Source organism: Phytophthora infestans, genomic scaffold (assembly GCF_000142945.1).
Source record: "Phytophthora infestans T30-4 supercont1.3 genomic scaffold, whole genome shotgun sequence".
Classification (NCBI taxonomy): domain Eukaryota; phylum Oomycota; class Peronosporomycetes; order Peronosporales; family Peronosporaceae; genus Phytophthora; species Phytophthora infestans.
The window spans coordinates 1,798,391-1,812,456 of NW_003303756.1; the positions used below are offsets into that span (position 1 = coordinate 1,798,391).

Here is a 14,066-nt window from a genome sequence, read left to right on the forward strand (position 1 = left end):
GCTCCAGCTCCAGATGCAGATGGTACAGGATGCGCTCGGTGTCGCTGTCGACGGCAACGTGTTCCAGTGATAACGTGCCCTTGAGAGCGATAATTGACCAAGCTTGAGTTCTGGTAGCTGGGGCATGGAGATCGGCCCGGCGGTCCATTGCGACGAAGCTGCGAGTGCTTGACCTACTGAGAGGCTAACAAGTTATGTCTTGCAAAGAGATAGCTGCTGCCATGTAGTTTAGCGTATAGGTGACATCCCTTTAAATGTAGCTCCTCAAAATATCTACGTGAGACAATGTGGGATGGATGTCATTTAAGTGCAAAGTAGCAAATCGACTGCTCGGTTGATGCGATGAAATTCGGGCGACCTCATACCATCGCGTCATCCTCGATAATTCATCCGCACGTTTCAATACAGGACTAAAACACTTGCACCGACCAGATACTTACTTAGTAAGCAGCATTCTGTTTGCCGTAGGTATCAAGATAACAAAAGGTATGTAGCCCAGTCATTATAATGCTCACACAAGAACGAAACATACCATTACTCAGCTGCACTATGTCTCACACCATGCGATGGTACTTGATCTGAGTATTGGTCCTAGCCCGAGGACCAACAGGGCTGTTGGGTGCAGCGACCGAGCGTCTTCGGTCTCGGCCTCCACCACCAGCCAGGAAAGCTTCGTTCGGTTTGGCTGCCTCCAGCGGCTTTTCACTATCCGGACCGGACGAATACAGAAGCGATCCCGACGGATTCAACTTCTCGAAGATCTCCTTAAACGCATCAAACTCTCGTTCCGCCTTGTAGCGACTGGCATTGTGGAATGCCACCCTCGCTTCCACCAGTTCGGTGTGCGGTGTCTCGTCGTCTGGGAGCTGAACGTACAGATAGCCGAACTCACTGCAGCTGATTTTTGGAATCTCCCACTGGTAGAAACCGAAGCGTTCCATGTATTCATGAAGAACAGCTTCACGGTGTTCGGGTGGGATCGAAGAAGAGAGCACGCGGATCGTCTCGTGCACTTTAATCAACGCTCCGGAAGCTCGTCTGCGCATTTTGACAAACACAGCGATGTACAGAAACCACACGACGTTCACAAGCGTGAAAAAGCCACAAGAAATGCCTAGTAAGCTGTTCTCTTGCCAGCTTTCTCGTCTAGGGAAGAGATCCACAAACAGAGGGAACAAAGCGTTCTCGATCGCTACCAAACACGCGATGATGAAGCAGAAAAACACGTACTGATCCAGTGTCGTAAAGTACGAGATCTGCGGCGTTAAGGACGCCACCATGTTCTTGAACGTCACAGCTGTCAGCAACAGGGTCAACACGATCTGAACGCGGTCACCAGTGTCCATAAGCGAACCATCCGAGAGCGGAGCGTACGAGATAAAGCACAAATACGTGATGATACCAGCTGGAATGGCTACATTCGTCATGTAGTAACCTGGTCGTCGTTCCAACATCATCTCGAATCGAATACTCTTCTTGTCACCTTCAGCGTCGATCTCACCGACGAACACCTTATCGTGGTGTACCACATCAAAGACGTTGCCTAACTTGTAGTTGGCGATGGCGAACGTGCCTGCGTCTACCGCTCCCGGTGTGACCCGCAGGGACTTCCTCACCCCCGTCCCCGTAGAGAATGCAAACGTGAGCTTCTGTTGGTCCACAGGGAAACTGCGTAGGGTCATCTCTTCACTAAACGCAGCTACCACTCGACGACTGAATTGCAGGTGACTCAGATACTCCGACGTCGCCGTCACTGGCAGCGCTAGACTAGTTGAGTCTGTGAAGTGAACAGGCCCCGCTGGTGACAGACTGGACGTCATCTCGCGCTCTTCTTGCATCGAGTTGACGTTCGTGAGCTCAAACTGGTTCTCATCGAACTCGAGAATGTCCATGAGCTCACGTAGTACCGAGTCTTCTCGGATTGTGGTGATAGCCGGCATCGTAACCTCCCACGTCACATCAGCAGTAAACGTTTGGCCCACTGTGTCAACTGAAATGATAGAGTTGACTTCGATCTGTACTTCAAGCGGCGAAAAGCCGGCCATTAAGTGAGCTGTCACCGGACCAGGACGGCTACTCCCAGGAGGCACAATATCTCGAAGGAACCAATGCTGCTTGTGTCCCCATTTACCAAGCTGCATCTTCCATGGGAACAGAGTTGGGGGCAGGTCGTCAGCTTCAGCAGAGGCCAACGTGGAGCTTCGAGCCTTTGCTGGATCATTCGAATTCCCCGCAGCTTCGACCTTTTTGGCTAATTCTTCAACCTCCACATGGTTCATCTCGGTCTTACGCCATGACATGCAGTGCACTTTGCGGTTGTTGTCACTAAGGCGAATAATCTTCCAGATGCCACCCACAGGCCACGTCAACGTCATGTACTCGGCATTGGCGAGATATGGTTCAGGGAGAGGGTGTTCCAGCTCGAGGTGAAGGTGATACTGGACGCGGTCGGTGTTGATATCGATGGCGACGTGCTCGAGTGTGAGCTTGTCGTTGAGTACGACACTGGACCACGTCTGCGCTTCCTCGATGGTAGCAGTGGTGGAGGATTGTAGACTTGTGTTGCTCTTCATCTTGAGGACGTGCGCAACCGACACTGAGGTTTTTATAGCGTACAGACAGCAGATTTAGGAGTGCCGTAAGTCAGTTGACAGCCACGCACTGCATCTGATCGCTGGGTACTGGATCCATTCCTCGTGACTAAGCTCGCGGCTGACTGATGATTACCATGTATGGCTGACATCCCTCCAGGTTGCTCATTTTCCCAATCAGCAAGTTAAGTAAAGGGGACGGGTGACATTGTTTACCTACGATTAATCGGGAAAGGTTTGTGCAAATCTACGGGGCACGAGTGACCATCAACTCCGCCGGAGTCCCGGACAGCAGCGAAGCCCAGCTACTATCATCTTTGCATTACTGTAGGATAAGACCCACTGCCACTGGGTCACACATGTACAGTACCAGTTGTCTCGAAACATCATTTCACACTTGATGAAAAAAACATGATACCAAAAGCAGTCCAGTCATAGCTTTTCAACAACCGGTAGTAGTAGAAGATGTCGTATACCTCCTCTTCCTTCAAGGGTCGGGTAGTCCGCGGCTGTTCAGGGAGTACGGTCTTGTTCAGTGGCTGTAGGAACGGTAGATAGGAACACTAGAGAGTTAAAAATAAAAGTTTGTTGATTGGCTTGGCTTCCTCTTGAGTAGAAGGAGGGAAATATAAGACTGAGAGCTAACCGGAAGAGAGGCCTAACACCTTCTCGACCTTACATACACTACACTACCTACTAAAAAAAGGAAGGATTCACTTCGTTTGTTGTCGGCCTTCGTGGGACAACGGAGAGCTTCTAAGAAGAGGCTTGATGTCGCGAGGTGCTTTTGGTCCCACGACGCCAAGACTCCGGCGTTCTAGGGCCCCCTTATAGAACCACCCTAACGGGCTCGGTCAGGGGCACGTGCGTGGTTGAGTTCAACGGGAACCACCCTGACGGGACGGCGGGGCGAGGAGTGATTCCAGGGTCTCGAGTCATCCCGACGGGAGGCAGAGCTCCTGGAATGACCCCTCCGTTCCCGGGTACGGGACATCCTCCCCGACTTGTCGTTCGTCGTCCTCGGCGAACGGATCCTCTGCGTACATCTCTCACGTTAGTCCTATAGACTCCGTCGTTAGCAACTTCTTCAGACAGGGGAGGTTGGAACGCTTCGGGGTAGTCCTCGGAGCGGTCCTCAACGTAGTCAGGGTCGACGGCTTGAGAGTCATATAGCACCTCGACATCGTCGTCGACCCGCAGACGTTCGATGTTCCGGGCCTCAGCCATACTACGTTGAGAAGCGTTGTGGCGGGTACTCGTCAATGCTAGCTCGACCAGCACCTTAGGGGAGACAGTTCGGAGGGGGATTCCCTCGTCGTATTGACGACAACCGTGAGATACCACACCGGTGACCACCACGACAAGAGTGTCGGCGAGACTCCAGCCGGTTCACTCGAGGCAGTAGTTGGTAGCTAGTAGGAGCAATAGTACAATCCCCACACCCACAGGTCCCAGGAGTACGAACTCCACTAGATCAAAGGCGTTGACCGGGATGTACAGCAGTAGAGACAGGCATAGTAGTACTAGCCAGCAGGTGGCTTCTCCCACCGCGTACAGGCGCATCCAGGTGGCCTTGAGAGCGTCCCAGAAAGCGTACCAATAGCGTATGCTCGAGTCTCTTGTACGGAGGAGGACTTCTGGGATGTAGTCGGAGAATGTCACCTTGCTGGCGATCCACCAACTGCGCAACATCCGTCCGTAACGACCATACTTATCTTCTCCTTTGAGTAGAACAATAGGAGGCACAGCAAATAGCGCACTCCACACTCCATACGCGTAGGTAGCACCCCGAAGTTGACGAAGTTCGTTTGCTTGAAGTACGTCTCGGTATAGTGACGCACAGTCGCTCCAAATATCGCAGTTCAACTTGACCACACGCCACACTTGGACCAAGAACTCCCTGGTAACGTTACGTAGAGGAGTCGTTAGGACCCAGACCGTTACAGCCCCTACGTACACGGGCCACAGCTCTCAGCGGGCGTACTCGTAGAAAACACTAGCATGAGGCTCCATTTAGACGAGAGTACACTCGGCAAATAAGAAACTGAGTACACCCCGGGCGACCCTTCTCGACGTCATTCGACCTCCATCCGTCTTAGCCGCCACCCATCTGTCAAGTCCAGTAGCTGGGAAAGGAGAACTCCGATTCCTCGTCCTTTTCGGGAGCCTCTCTTGCACCCATTATACAGTTATCACAGGAACCTCGAGAGAGACAGGGCCGGAGGTCCAGGCACCGACGGGCAGTTTTACTGCTCATTTGGCAATTTTGCCCCGACTTCCGACACACCCTCGGCGCCCTCTCTTCTCACCACCCCAGTATGGGCACCTCGCGCGGAACGGCCACGCACCGCCTCAAGGCCGTCTGGAACGTGGAGTCTTCGGACTCCGACGGCTCCTCTTCAGATGACACTCTAGCCGACGAGCGCTTCTGGATCCTCATGCGAGACGTCCTGGCTGCAAATGCTAGCTCCATCGGCCTCGAGCTTCTGGATGACATAGCCGCCGCGATCTTGGACGACACGGGGAAGGCTCCGGACGCTCTGACGGGGCCGGTAGTTATCATGCCCAATCCGCCTCGGCAACCGACTCGCGGGAAGCCGCCTCGGCACCCACGCTTCACGCAAGATGGTCGATTTCCGCTCAAGAGCGTCAGTACTGGCTCGACTAAGAAGAAGACGATCACGGAGAGTCCTCGTTCCGGCAAGAAGCGTCCGAGTCACCCGTGGTCTTCGTTCGCGTTACCATTCAAGCTGTCGGACACGACTCCTTCTCCCATGGTCGATGATCTGAAACGGGTTTATTACGAGGCGGCCGAGCTAGTTCAGGAACCGTACCAGCTGGCGTATCCGTGGCCGGGCTCGCACTTGTGGTACAACCCGCAAGAGTACCCGCATGTGCACGCTTCTCACTGGCGCTTCTGGAATGAGAACCGTTCCAAGTTCTGGGAAGGCAGACGAACGTCCCGTTGAGGACCTCCAACGCGCAGACTCAGCGGTGCAAGGCTAAGATGGCGGCAGTAGTCGCACGCGTCTGGTTCCTGAGCATTTGTATCGAGACCTGGGGCTACTCCGGCTTCCTTCGTCTATTTGAGAGCTGCGCGCACCGTCGTCGCCTTATGTGGATGGGAGGACAGCCTGGTCGGAACGCCCCAGACGCCAAGACCTACAATGGCCCAGTCATCGACAACCTGTCTAAGCTTTACTCGCGTGACTCGGGAGCGTACTCGCGAAAAGTGAAGAACGCTCTCAAACCGTTCCGGATCGACGAGGGAGGTTTCACGACCATCCCGGAGTTGTTGGAGCATACCGGAGCCCTGGACCCTAATAGCTCTAAGCCCGACAGTCAGCTCACGGACCGGGCGTTGGCCCTCGTTCTGCTGGACATAAAGTCGAAGGAGGATCACGAACCTCATTGGGTAGGGGACCGTTCGAAGGGGGTCTGATATGCGCTAAGTCACTGCTCGCGTCTTCAGAAGATGACGGCCAAGCTTTCGCGCAAACGGGAGAAAGGGGCTCTTCGAACACCCAAGGTAACCCCCTTAGACGCGTCTGAAGCTGACTCGGCGGGATACGCAGCGTATGAGCGTACGGACGGTACTTACACGGCGATTTGGGAGGAAGCGAGTGAGGAAGAGTCGGCTTACGAGGAGGACGAAGCCGAGAGCGACTCTGAAGAACTCCGTCCCGTCAAGAGGACGCTGCGCCTTTCTTCTAGTTCCGACGAGAGTTCGGAGGACGACGAGCTTCCCCACAAGCGTCTACAGCTCTCTCACAAGTCTCTGAGGGCGAAGGAGCGCGCGAAGCGTTCCCGTTCCCCGTCTCGCAGCTCTACCTCCCTGAAGAAGCCTCGATTAAGTTCGTCGCGCAAGCGGTCCCCTTCATCTTCACGCGCTAAAGGCAAACTCAAAGCGCGCGCTGCTTCGCAAGAACGTTCGGTTTCTCCCTTACGGTCACGATCGAAGTCCCCAGTGCGCAAGAAGTCCCGTCGATCACGTTCGGAGGAGCGTCCTGCGTCTCGGTCGAAGTCTCCAACGAAGTCCTCAGCCACCAAGGCGAGTAGGGAGTCCCGGCGGGACAAAGAAAGATCACCTTCGCACGCGAAGGGGAGTAAAGTCACTTCCGACAAACCAACCGACGGCAAAACGCCGACTCCTCCGTCAGCTCCAGCGTCGCGGGACGGCACGCGTAAGCGGTCGCGTTCAGTGTCTTCCTTGAAGAAGGCAGTGCCTCCTAAGGGACGCTCGGCCTCGCGGTCCCCGTCAGCATCTCGGAAGTCGAGCTCGTCGGGTGAACACTCTGCTCCCAATTCGCCGGCTAAAAGGTCCGCCAAAACAGCCTAACGAGAGGCCGTCGAGAAGTTAGTGATTCGTACAATTCCAGAACCGTTCCTCACTGGATGAGAGTAAGAGTACTGGCATCGTCTTCCTTTTTAAGTTTCTTTTTGTTTTTCACCATGATTCGTTCCCACTTGTTGTTTTCGTTCTTCCTCTTTAGATCGCGGTAAAATTGTTTTTCTTTTTGGTATGTAGGAGATCAGCCACTTGTGAAGTAGAATCCAAAAATATGCAAAGTCGTAAGAAGTGTTCTTCAGATCACTTCCGCGGGAGGCGGGGTCGTAAGCTTACTCTGGCTCATTGGATCGACCCGTCACGATTCCCTCTCCCTAGAAGAGTAGCTCTTCTTCGTCAACGGCGGCGTTAGCATCTTCCAACCGCGCGCTGCGACGTAGTTCTGGTAGATCTCCCTCCCGACGACGGGTTTCTTCGAACGCCTTGATGAGAGCAGCGTAGGTGGGCAATAGTGTGTTTCGTGGTCTCCAAAGGGTCTCATAGGTAGCCAACAACACCAGGAACTGCTCTTCACGGTTCTTTTTGCGTCGGGCGATTATGTCGATCACAGAGCAAGGAACTCCGGTCAGGGCCGTCTCTTCCCCTCCAATCAGGAGTCTCTCTACGAAGCTAGTGGAGGGGAGGTCCTCTTCCGATAAAGGTCCGTCGTCGTCGACACCCGGACTCGACTGGACTCCATCGAGTACTTCGGAAGGGAACGGTCGGCTCCACCGCCCTCGGAAACGTTTCAACCTATTGACGTTAATGATCACGACTCGGTTGGGGTGAGAAGGGATGGCTACTCGATAGGAGTTCTCTCCCACGATCCCGACCACACGGTACGGACCATGCCACGCGAAAGCGAGCTTCTTCGTGGTCTTCTCCCCGTGACGAGCTCGGAAGTACTGGTAGACCCACACCGGGTCTCCCTCCTTGAACTTAATCGGTACCTGGTGGCTCAGTCGTTGCTCGTGTCTGCCCTGGGTCTTCAAGAGTTGGCGCTCTACTAATCGTCTCGTATCCCGCAGAGATAAGAATAGCTTTCGTCGGTAGCTAGCGACTTCGTTACTCTTCCATCCGTTGTTCGTGTTGAGAAACGCGAGGTCCAGAGGTAACACCGGGTCCCGGCCATACAGGCTGAAGAATGGTGAGTCCTTAAGGGCCTCGTGATACGATGAGCGGTATGCGAACAGTACTCGGGGAAGATATAAGTCCCAGTCGTTTTGAGCTTCGTTGACATACATCTTAAGCATCCCGATCAGCGTGCCGCTGAAGCGTTCGACTAGCCCCTGAGTCTGAGGGTGGTAAGCAGCTCCAAACAACTTCTTGATCCCGAGTGTTTCGTAGAAGGATCGTGCCAAGTTCGAGATGAAGTTGGATCCTTAGTCGCTCAGTAGTTTCTCGGGGACTCCGTGCCGCGAGATCACTTCGTTCACCATAACTTCCACGAACGTTACAGTGTCCAAGCGGGCCACAGGGAACGCTTCGACCCATCGAGTAAAATAGTCGGCGAAGACGAGTATGAACTTGTTGCCTCGAGGAGTAGCCACTAAGGGACCTATGGCGTCCACCACCAATAGCGAGAAAGGTCCGGATAGTTCTCGGGCATCCGCTGCATTCGGCCATTTCTCCAAGGGCGATAGCCTTTACCACTGCCGCAAACGGTGCATTCTCGAACATATTCGGCCACATCCTTCTTCCAGCCGTGCCAGTAAGCGTGCTTGCGCACCTTGTCGAGCGTCTTAGTAACTCTGACATGAGCAGCAAGTACATCCTTATGACAGTGATGTAGTACCGTGGATATGAAAGGCAGGGGAATCACCGGAACTTCAAGAGTAGAAGCAGGTCCAGCGCGAGCCTTCAGGTGTACTCGACGCATGAGTACTCCGTTCTTTACCGAGTAGTTAGGGGCCATCAGCAGGATTTTAGTGCGCATTTGAGGGTCCAAAGCTAGAGCTCCATCGCTAAGGAACGCTATCATAGCTTGGATCCAGGGTGTCCTCCTCTGTTCTTCCACGAAGCGAGTTTGTTGTAACCCGAACACATCAACAGGGGGCACCAGGAGTTGGTCGGTAACCTCTTCTTTGTCGGGGAACGCCACGGGTCCAGTTTCGCCTGCGTCCTCGGGCAAGGGCCCTGAAGGGAGCAGAGTCGAGCCGAGAGTCGTAGTCTCCCCGACTTCGACAGTACTAGGAGGGTCTCGTCAGCATCGTTGAGTAGTTCCGCCATGGAGATAGCATTAATGGTTTGGGTATGCAGCCTAGACAGACCATCCACATGACCCATAGAAGTACCAGGCTTGTGGAACACCTTGAATCGCAATTGAGACAGCTCCATGGCCCATTTAGCCAGCTTAGCGTTACTCGTACGGTTAGTCTCGTTGAATACCCATGTCAAAGCTTTGTGATCCGTGTATAGGTCGAACTCGCAGCGGTCCAGGTAGCAGCGGAACTTGCGTGTGGCCCAAACGATACCCCAGCACTTGATCTCCGAAGTACCGTCCTCCTTATGGACCCAGTTCTTCTCGGAGCCAACTAGTAGCTTGCTCGCATAGGCCACGACTCTTTCGCGCCCATCCACGGTTTGCATCAAGCGTGCTCCTACAGTGAGTTTAGATGAGTCCACATAAAGATGGAAGCGCTTCGAAAAGTCGGGATACACCAGGATGGGAGGTTCCACCAGCTTACGCTTCAGTTGCAGGAAGGCGGCCTCGCAGTCATCGCTCCAGAAGAATCGGGCTCCTTTCATCTTGAGCCGTTCGATTGGGGCTGATATGGCTGCGTATCCCGGGATGTACCGCCGGAAGTAACTAGTCAAACCCAGGAGCGCCCTCACAGTGTGCAAGTCGTGCTGTCTGAGCACGTTCATCACCGACTTGACCTTCTCGGGGTTGGGCAATATGCCAGACGGAGTGACGATGTGACCCAAAAACGCTACTTGGTCGCGTGCCCTCTTACACTTTTTCATCTTGAGCTTGAATCCCGCCGAACGGAACCGTTCCAAGACTTGTCTTAGTCGAACTAGGTGGGTAGGAAAGTCTTCACTGAAGACCACGCAGTCGTCGAGGTACACTAGACAAGTCCGCCACTTAAGGTCAGCAAGCACAGTCTCCATCAGTCGTTCGAAGGCCGGTACGGTATTGCACAGTCCGAACGGCATTACGAGCCACTCGAAGAAGCCATATTTGCAGGTGAAGGCTGTCTTCTCCACGCTATCAGCTGCCATCGGGACATTCCAGTAGCCGGATGCTATGTCCATCGTAGAGAACAGCTTAGCGTTGCCTAGTACATCTAGAATGTCATCGATGAGCGGCATCGGGTAGCAGTCCTTGATAGTCACAGCGTTCAGTCTACGATAGTCGATGCAGAACCGTATCCCGCCGTCAGGTTTGCGGATCATAAGCACCGGGCTCGCCCAAGGGCTAGAAGAGGGTCGTATGAGTTCTTGCCTTAAGTATTTCTGTATCTCGGACTCCATCACGTCTCCTTCCGCCTTGGACACTCGGTAAGGGGGTTGCTTTATAGGCGAGTGCTCTCCAGCATCAATAGAAAACTCGAGCAGGTTCGTCCGTCCGGGGCGCATCGAAGTGTCGACGAACATGTCCTTGAACGGTTGGAGGAACTCCGTGAATATTCTCTTCTGTTCGATCCCCAATTTAGACTCGTCTAGGTCGACGTAGAGCTCCTCCTTGCGTACTCGGTCCAACCCAGGTATGGATTCTCGAGCGACTTCGGTCGTCGTATTAGAGGCGCTAATGACCGAGTGGACCCACAGGTCTTGAGCTCTTCGGTCCATAGTCTGGGCCTCGCCGGGCCGGGTGGTTTCGTGCTTTACACTCGCAGCGGCTCCTTGCTGAAGCGCCGTCTCGGGGATTACCGTAACACTCGCCAATCTAGTGCTTCTCTTGATGACGGTGTTCTCAATAGAGGGGTTGCATACTTCCACGATCACTAGGTCGTTATACACAGTGCACAGGGTCCTAGCAACTTTAACGGAGTCATCCAGCGCAGAAAGCCCCTCTATGAGGACGGTGGTTCCGTCACTCAGTTGTCCTAGTACCTCCGCAACTACTAGCGCTTGTCCACCAGGGCAGAGCCGAATAGAAGAGGAGATGCGGGACAGGTAAGACTCTTCCACCCGAGGAGACCCCCGAGGGAACACCTCTCTCGTGTCCTTTAACGTGACTGTATTCTCGTCCAAGCCCACCACGGCGCGAAAGGCTTTGAGAGCGTTGGTGCCCAGGATGGCGTCGACGTGTAGCTTAGGTACGACGGCAAACGGTATTCTCTTCTCGACAGAGCCCAATGTCACCGGCACGTAGATTGCTCCTTCTATATCGAGCGCAGACCCGGACACACCGTTCAGACTGCCAACATAGGGTATTAGAGGAGAGCTAGTTAAGCCGAGACGCTTCAATGCCCGCCTATGCACTAGGCACGCCACGGATCCGGAGTCGATGAGAAGTTCGGCCGGGAGGTTCTCGATAAACCCCCACGATAGAGCTTCCACGCCCCCCACCGATCCGATTACTCGCTTGCCGAGGGACACGATTCCTTCTTCCTCGTCAGTGGACCAGCTATTAGTAGTGCTCGGTACTTCCACCAGGCCTGGCTTGGGGCGAGGTTCTGGACCGTCAGCGACGACGTTCACATAGCCGTACAACCCGTTTTCCTTATCTCGTGAAGAACAGTTCGGTCCGAGTGCTTCGGTACGATTGCCGAATAGAGAGGAGCAGTCGAAACTGACTATCTTCGGCGCTGGAGAGCACCTAGGAGCAGGATCTTTCCAACGACAGAGTCGGCAGGGTGAACTTCTCTCGAGGATCTTCAAGCGGAGTTGGTCAGCCTCCTCCTCGTAAAGGTCCGCAATTCTTTTAGTCAGTAACTCTTTCGATCGCGAGTCAGAGGGAACAGCGAGGCTATTGATCCATTCCTCGATCCGGCTTAGGAGATTTTGGAGCTTTGTGGGGGGCGGGGAGTCATCTTTCTCTTCTTCTTCTAGCGATTCTTCGCCAATACACCCTTCACACCAGTCACCTCCACTTGAAGCTTCAGCCTTAACGAGGAGGTATACTACTCGTCGCACCATGGCTCGCCAAGGGTCAGGCACGATACCGCGAGAGTCCAGCAGCTCGTACTCGGTTTCACCGAGGTCGGAGGGCCTTTTTGGGGAACTTCCCAGGGCCAGCGCGATATTGTCTTCCACTACAGAGGGGTCCACGGGACATTCTTCTCCTGGTAGAGGAGGTACCTTCAGCTCCGGGAAGTGCACTATCGTTTTGGGCGCATCCCGCCACGAGAACCCTTCGTCGCGGTCTTTCCACCTTCGTCGCGGTAATCGGAGTCGTCCGACGTCACAGAGTTGATCCGTACTGGTTTCTCCTCTTTGAAATTACGGTTGTCTCGCTTCGCTTCTCCGGACGAGGCCAGCGTCTTTTGGAACCATTCCAACCAGTACTCAGGAGTAGATAGCCGACCGGGGGAAGAATCTCGGGTCCTCGCTAGCTGTTCTTCGGGAATGCCTAGTAAGTCACTCAACTTGGCGAGAGACAACTCCTTCGACTGTTCCGCATTCTCGACTAACCGGCGCTTCAGCTCTACTTCATCGAGAGGAAACAGTCGGTCTTCGAGCTCTTTGTCATACTCTTCTTTCTCTTCAGCCAGCTCGGATGGCTTACCTTCTTCCAACGTATCGAGTTCTTCTTCGGTGAACACCCTCGCGAAGGAAGGCTCCTTCTCCGGTTCATCTTTTGGAGACTTAGTACTGGCGACGTCCTCAGAGTCCTTTTCGGAGGCGTCGTCTCTCTCAGGAGGGGTCACGTCTTTCTCCTGCTCGCGTGGCTCCGCCTTTGATACTGGAACACTAGCTTCGGTAGCTCCATATTCTTCTCGGGCTGGGCTTTCGAGTACCTCCGTCACGTCTGGGAGTAACTCCTCCTGTATAGGGCCGTCATAGGACTCACCCTTCTCCTCGTCTTGATCGAGCACGCTCGAAACCACACTCTTGTGGTTCGTTGACGTCGACGGGTAGTCTTGTTCCGTCGAGGACGCCTGATGTTGCGGCTTTTCTCCTTTCTTGCTTAGTTTTTTGTTCGTTGTTTCGATTTCGCTCTCTTGGTCATCTCTCGTTACCACTCTAAGGTTCGTCTTGGAGCGTTCGTCGACGTGCGTAGCTATTGCGGAACCGTCCCATACGGGTCCCGAGCCTACCTCTTTTACAAACGCTTCTTTCTCCGTCCTCCAACAATCGTTAGTGTTTGAGACTACCGATACCCCGTTCCACACGGGCGCCGTACGTTCTTCATGCTCAAACGGCAGTATTTCTTCAGTTCTCGTCATATGTTCATTGCTTACGCTCGTTTCATTTCTTTCCGGTAAGGCGGAACTCATCCCACCTCCAACAGGACACACTTCCCCATACTTGGTCGACTCCTCCGCGGAGTTCAAAGTGTTCCCATTTGTGTCGATCCATAGACAAGAGGAAGGAGCGACACTCCCTTCCCCTCCCTCTCGCCCCCATCATTGCTGGTTGGGCGCTTGTCCTAGGACAGGTCCCACCGTTGCCCCAGTCGGACCGCCAAGTCTCTTCAGCGACGTCTTTCGAGGGCACTCCGCCAACATGTGACCCGTTTCATCACACAGGAAGCACTTGCGTCCGTTCCTCGGCTGGGTGTTCCGAAATCCGCTATAAGGGTCACGCTCACATTCAGGACCGATGTGGCCCACTTCCTTACAGTGAGGACAGGTGGCTTTGCCGCGGCGACAGTGAATTCGACTACACCCCAGAGTGTGACACCGACCGCACACGAGAAGATCATCTTGAGTACGCAAGTCCGGACCCACACGAACGCCCCTGATAGGCGTAATAGGAAGCGTTCCGGTAGGCTGATAGTGCAGAGAGGGGCTCGGATCAGGAGGAGAGTAGGCAGCAGCTACATTCTTCGCCGGGGAAGCATAGGCGGTCGTCAGGGGACGCTCCATCAACTGCTGTTGCTGTTGAAGTTGTTGCTGTTGCTGCTGAGCGAGTAGATTCTGCGTCTGCTGCATCATGCTCATCATGCGTTCGAGGACAGCGTTCTCTTGGGAAGCTTTAGGGGACGGCACATTGTCGAACTCGGAGTCGTCTTCAACCGGACGGTGCATATTCTT

At 54.1% G+C, this 14,066-nt stretch overlaps 1 protein-coding gene across 1 annotated transcript; it reads right to left on the reverse strand.

The window, feature by feature from the left end:
• Positions 1 to 745: 745 nt before the first annotated feature.
• Positions 746 to 2,573, reverse strand: PITG_02377 (uncharacterized protein; the record flags this gene model as incomplete). Its single annotated transcript, XM_002907269.1, has 3 exons — positions 746 to 958; positions 1,014 to 2,073; positions 2,155 to 2,573. The coding sequence occupies 3 exons, from the start codon at positions 2,571 to 2,573 to the stop codon at positions 746 to 748; spliced, it is 1,692 nt and encodes a 563-aa protein (XP_002907315.1).
• Between the last annotated feature and the right edge of the window lie 11,493 nt (positions 2,574 to 14,066).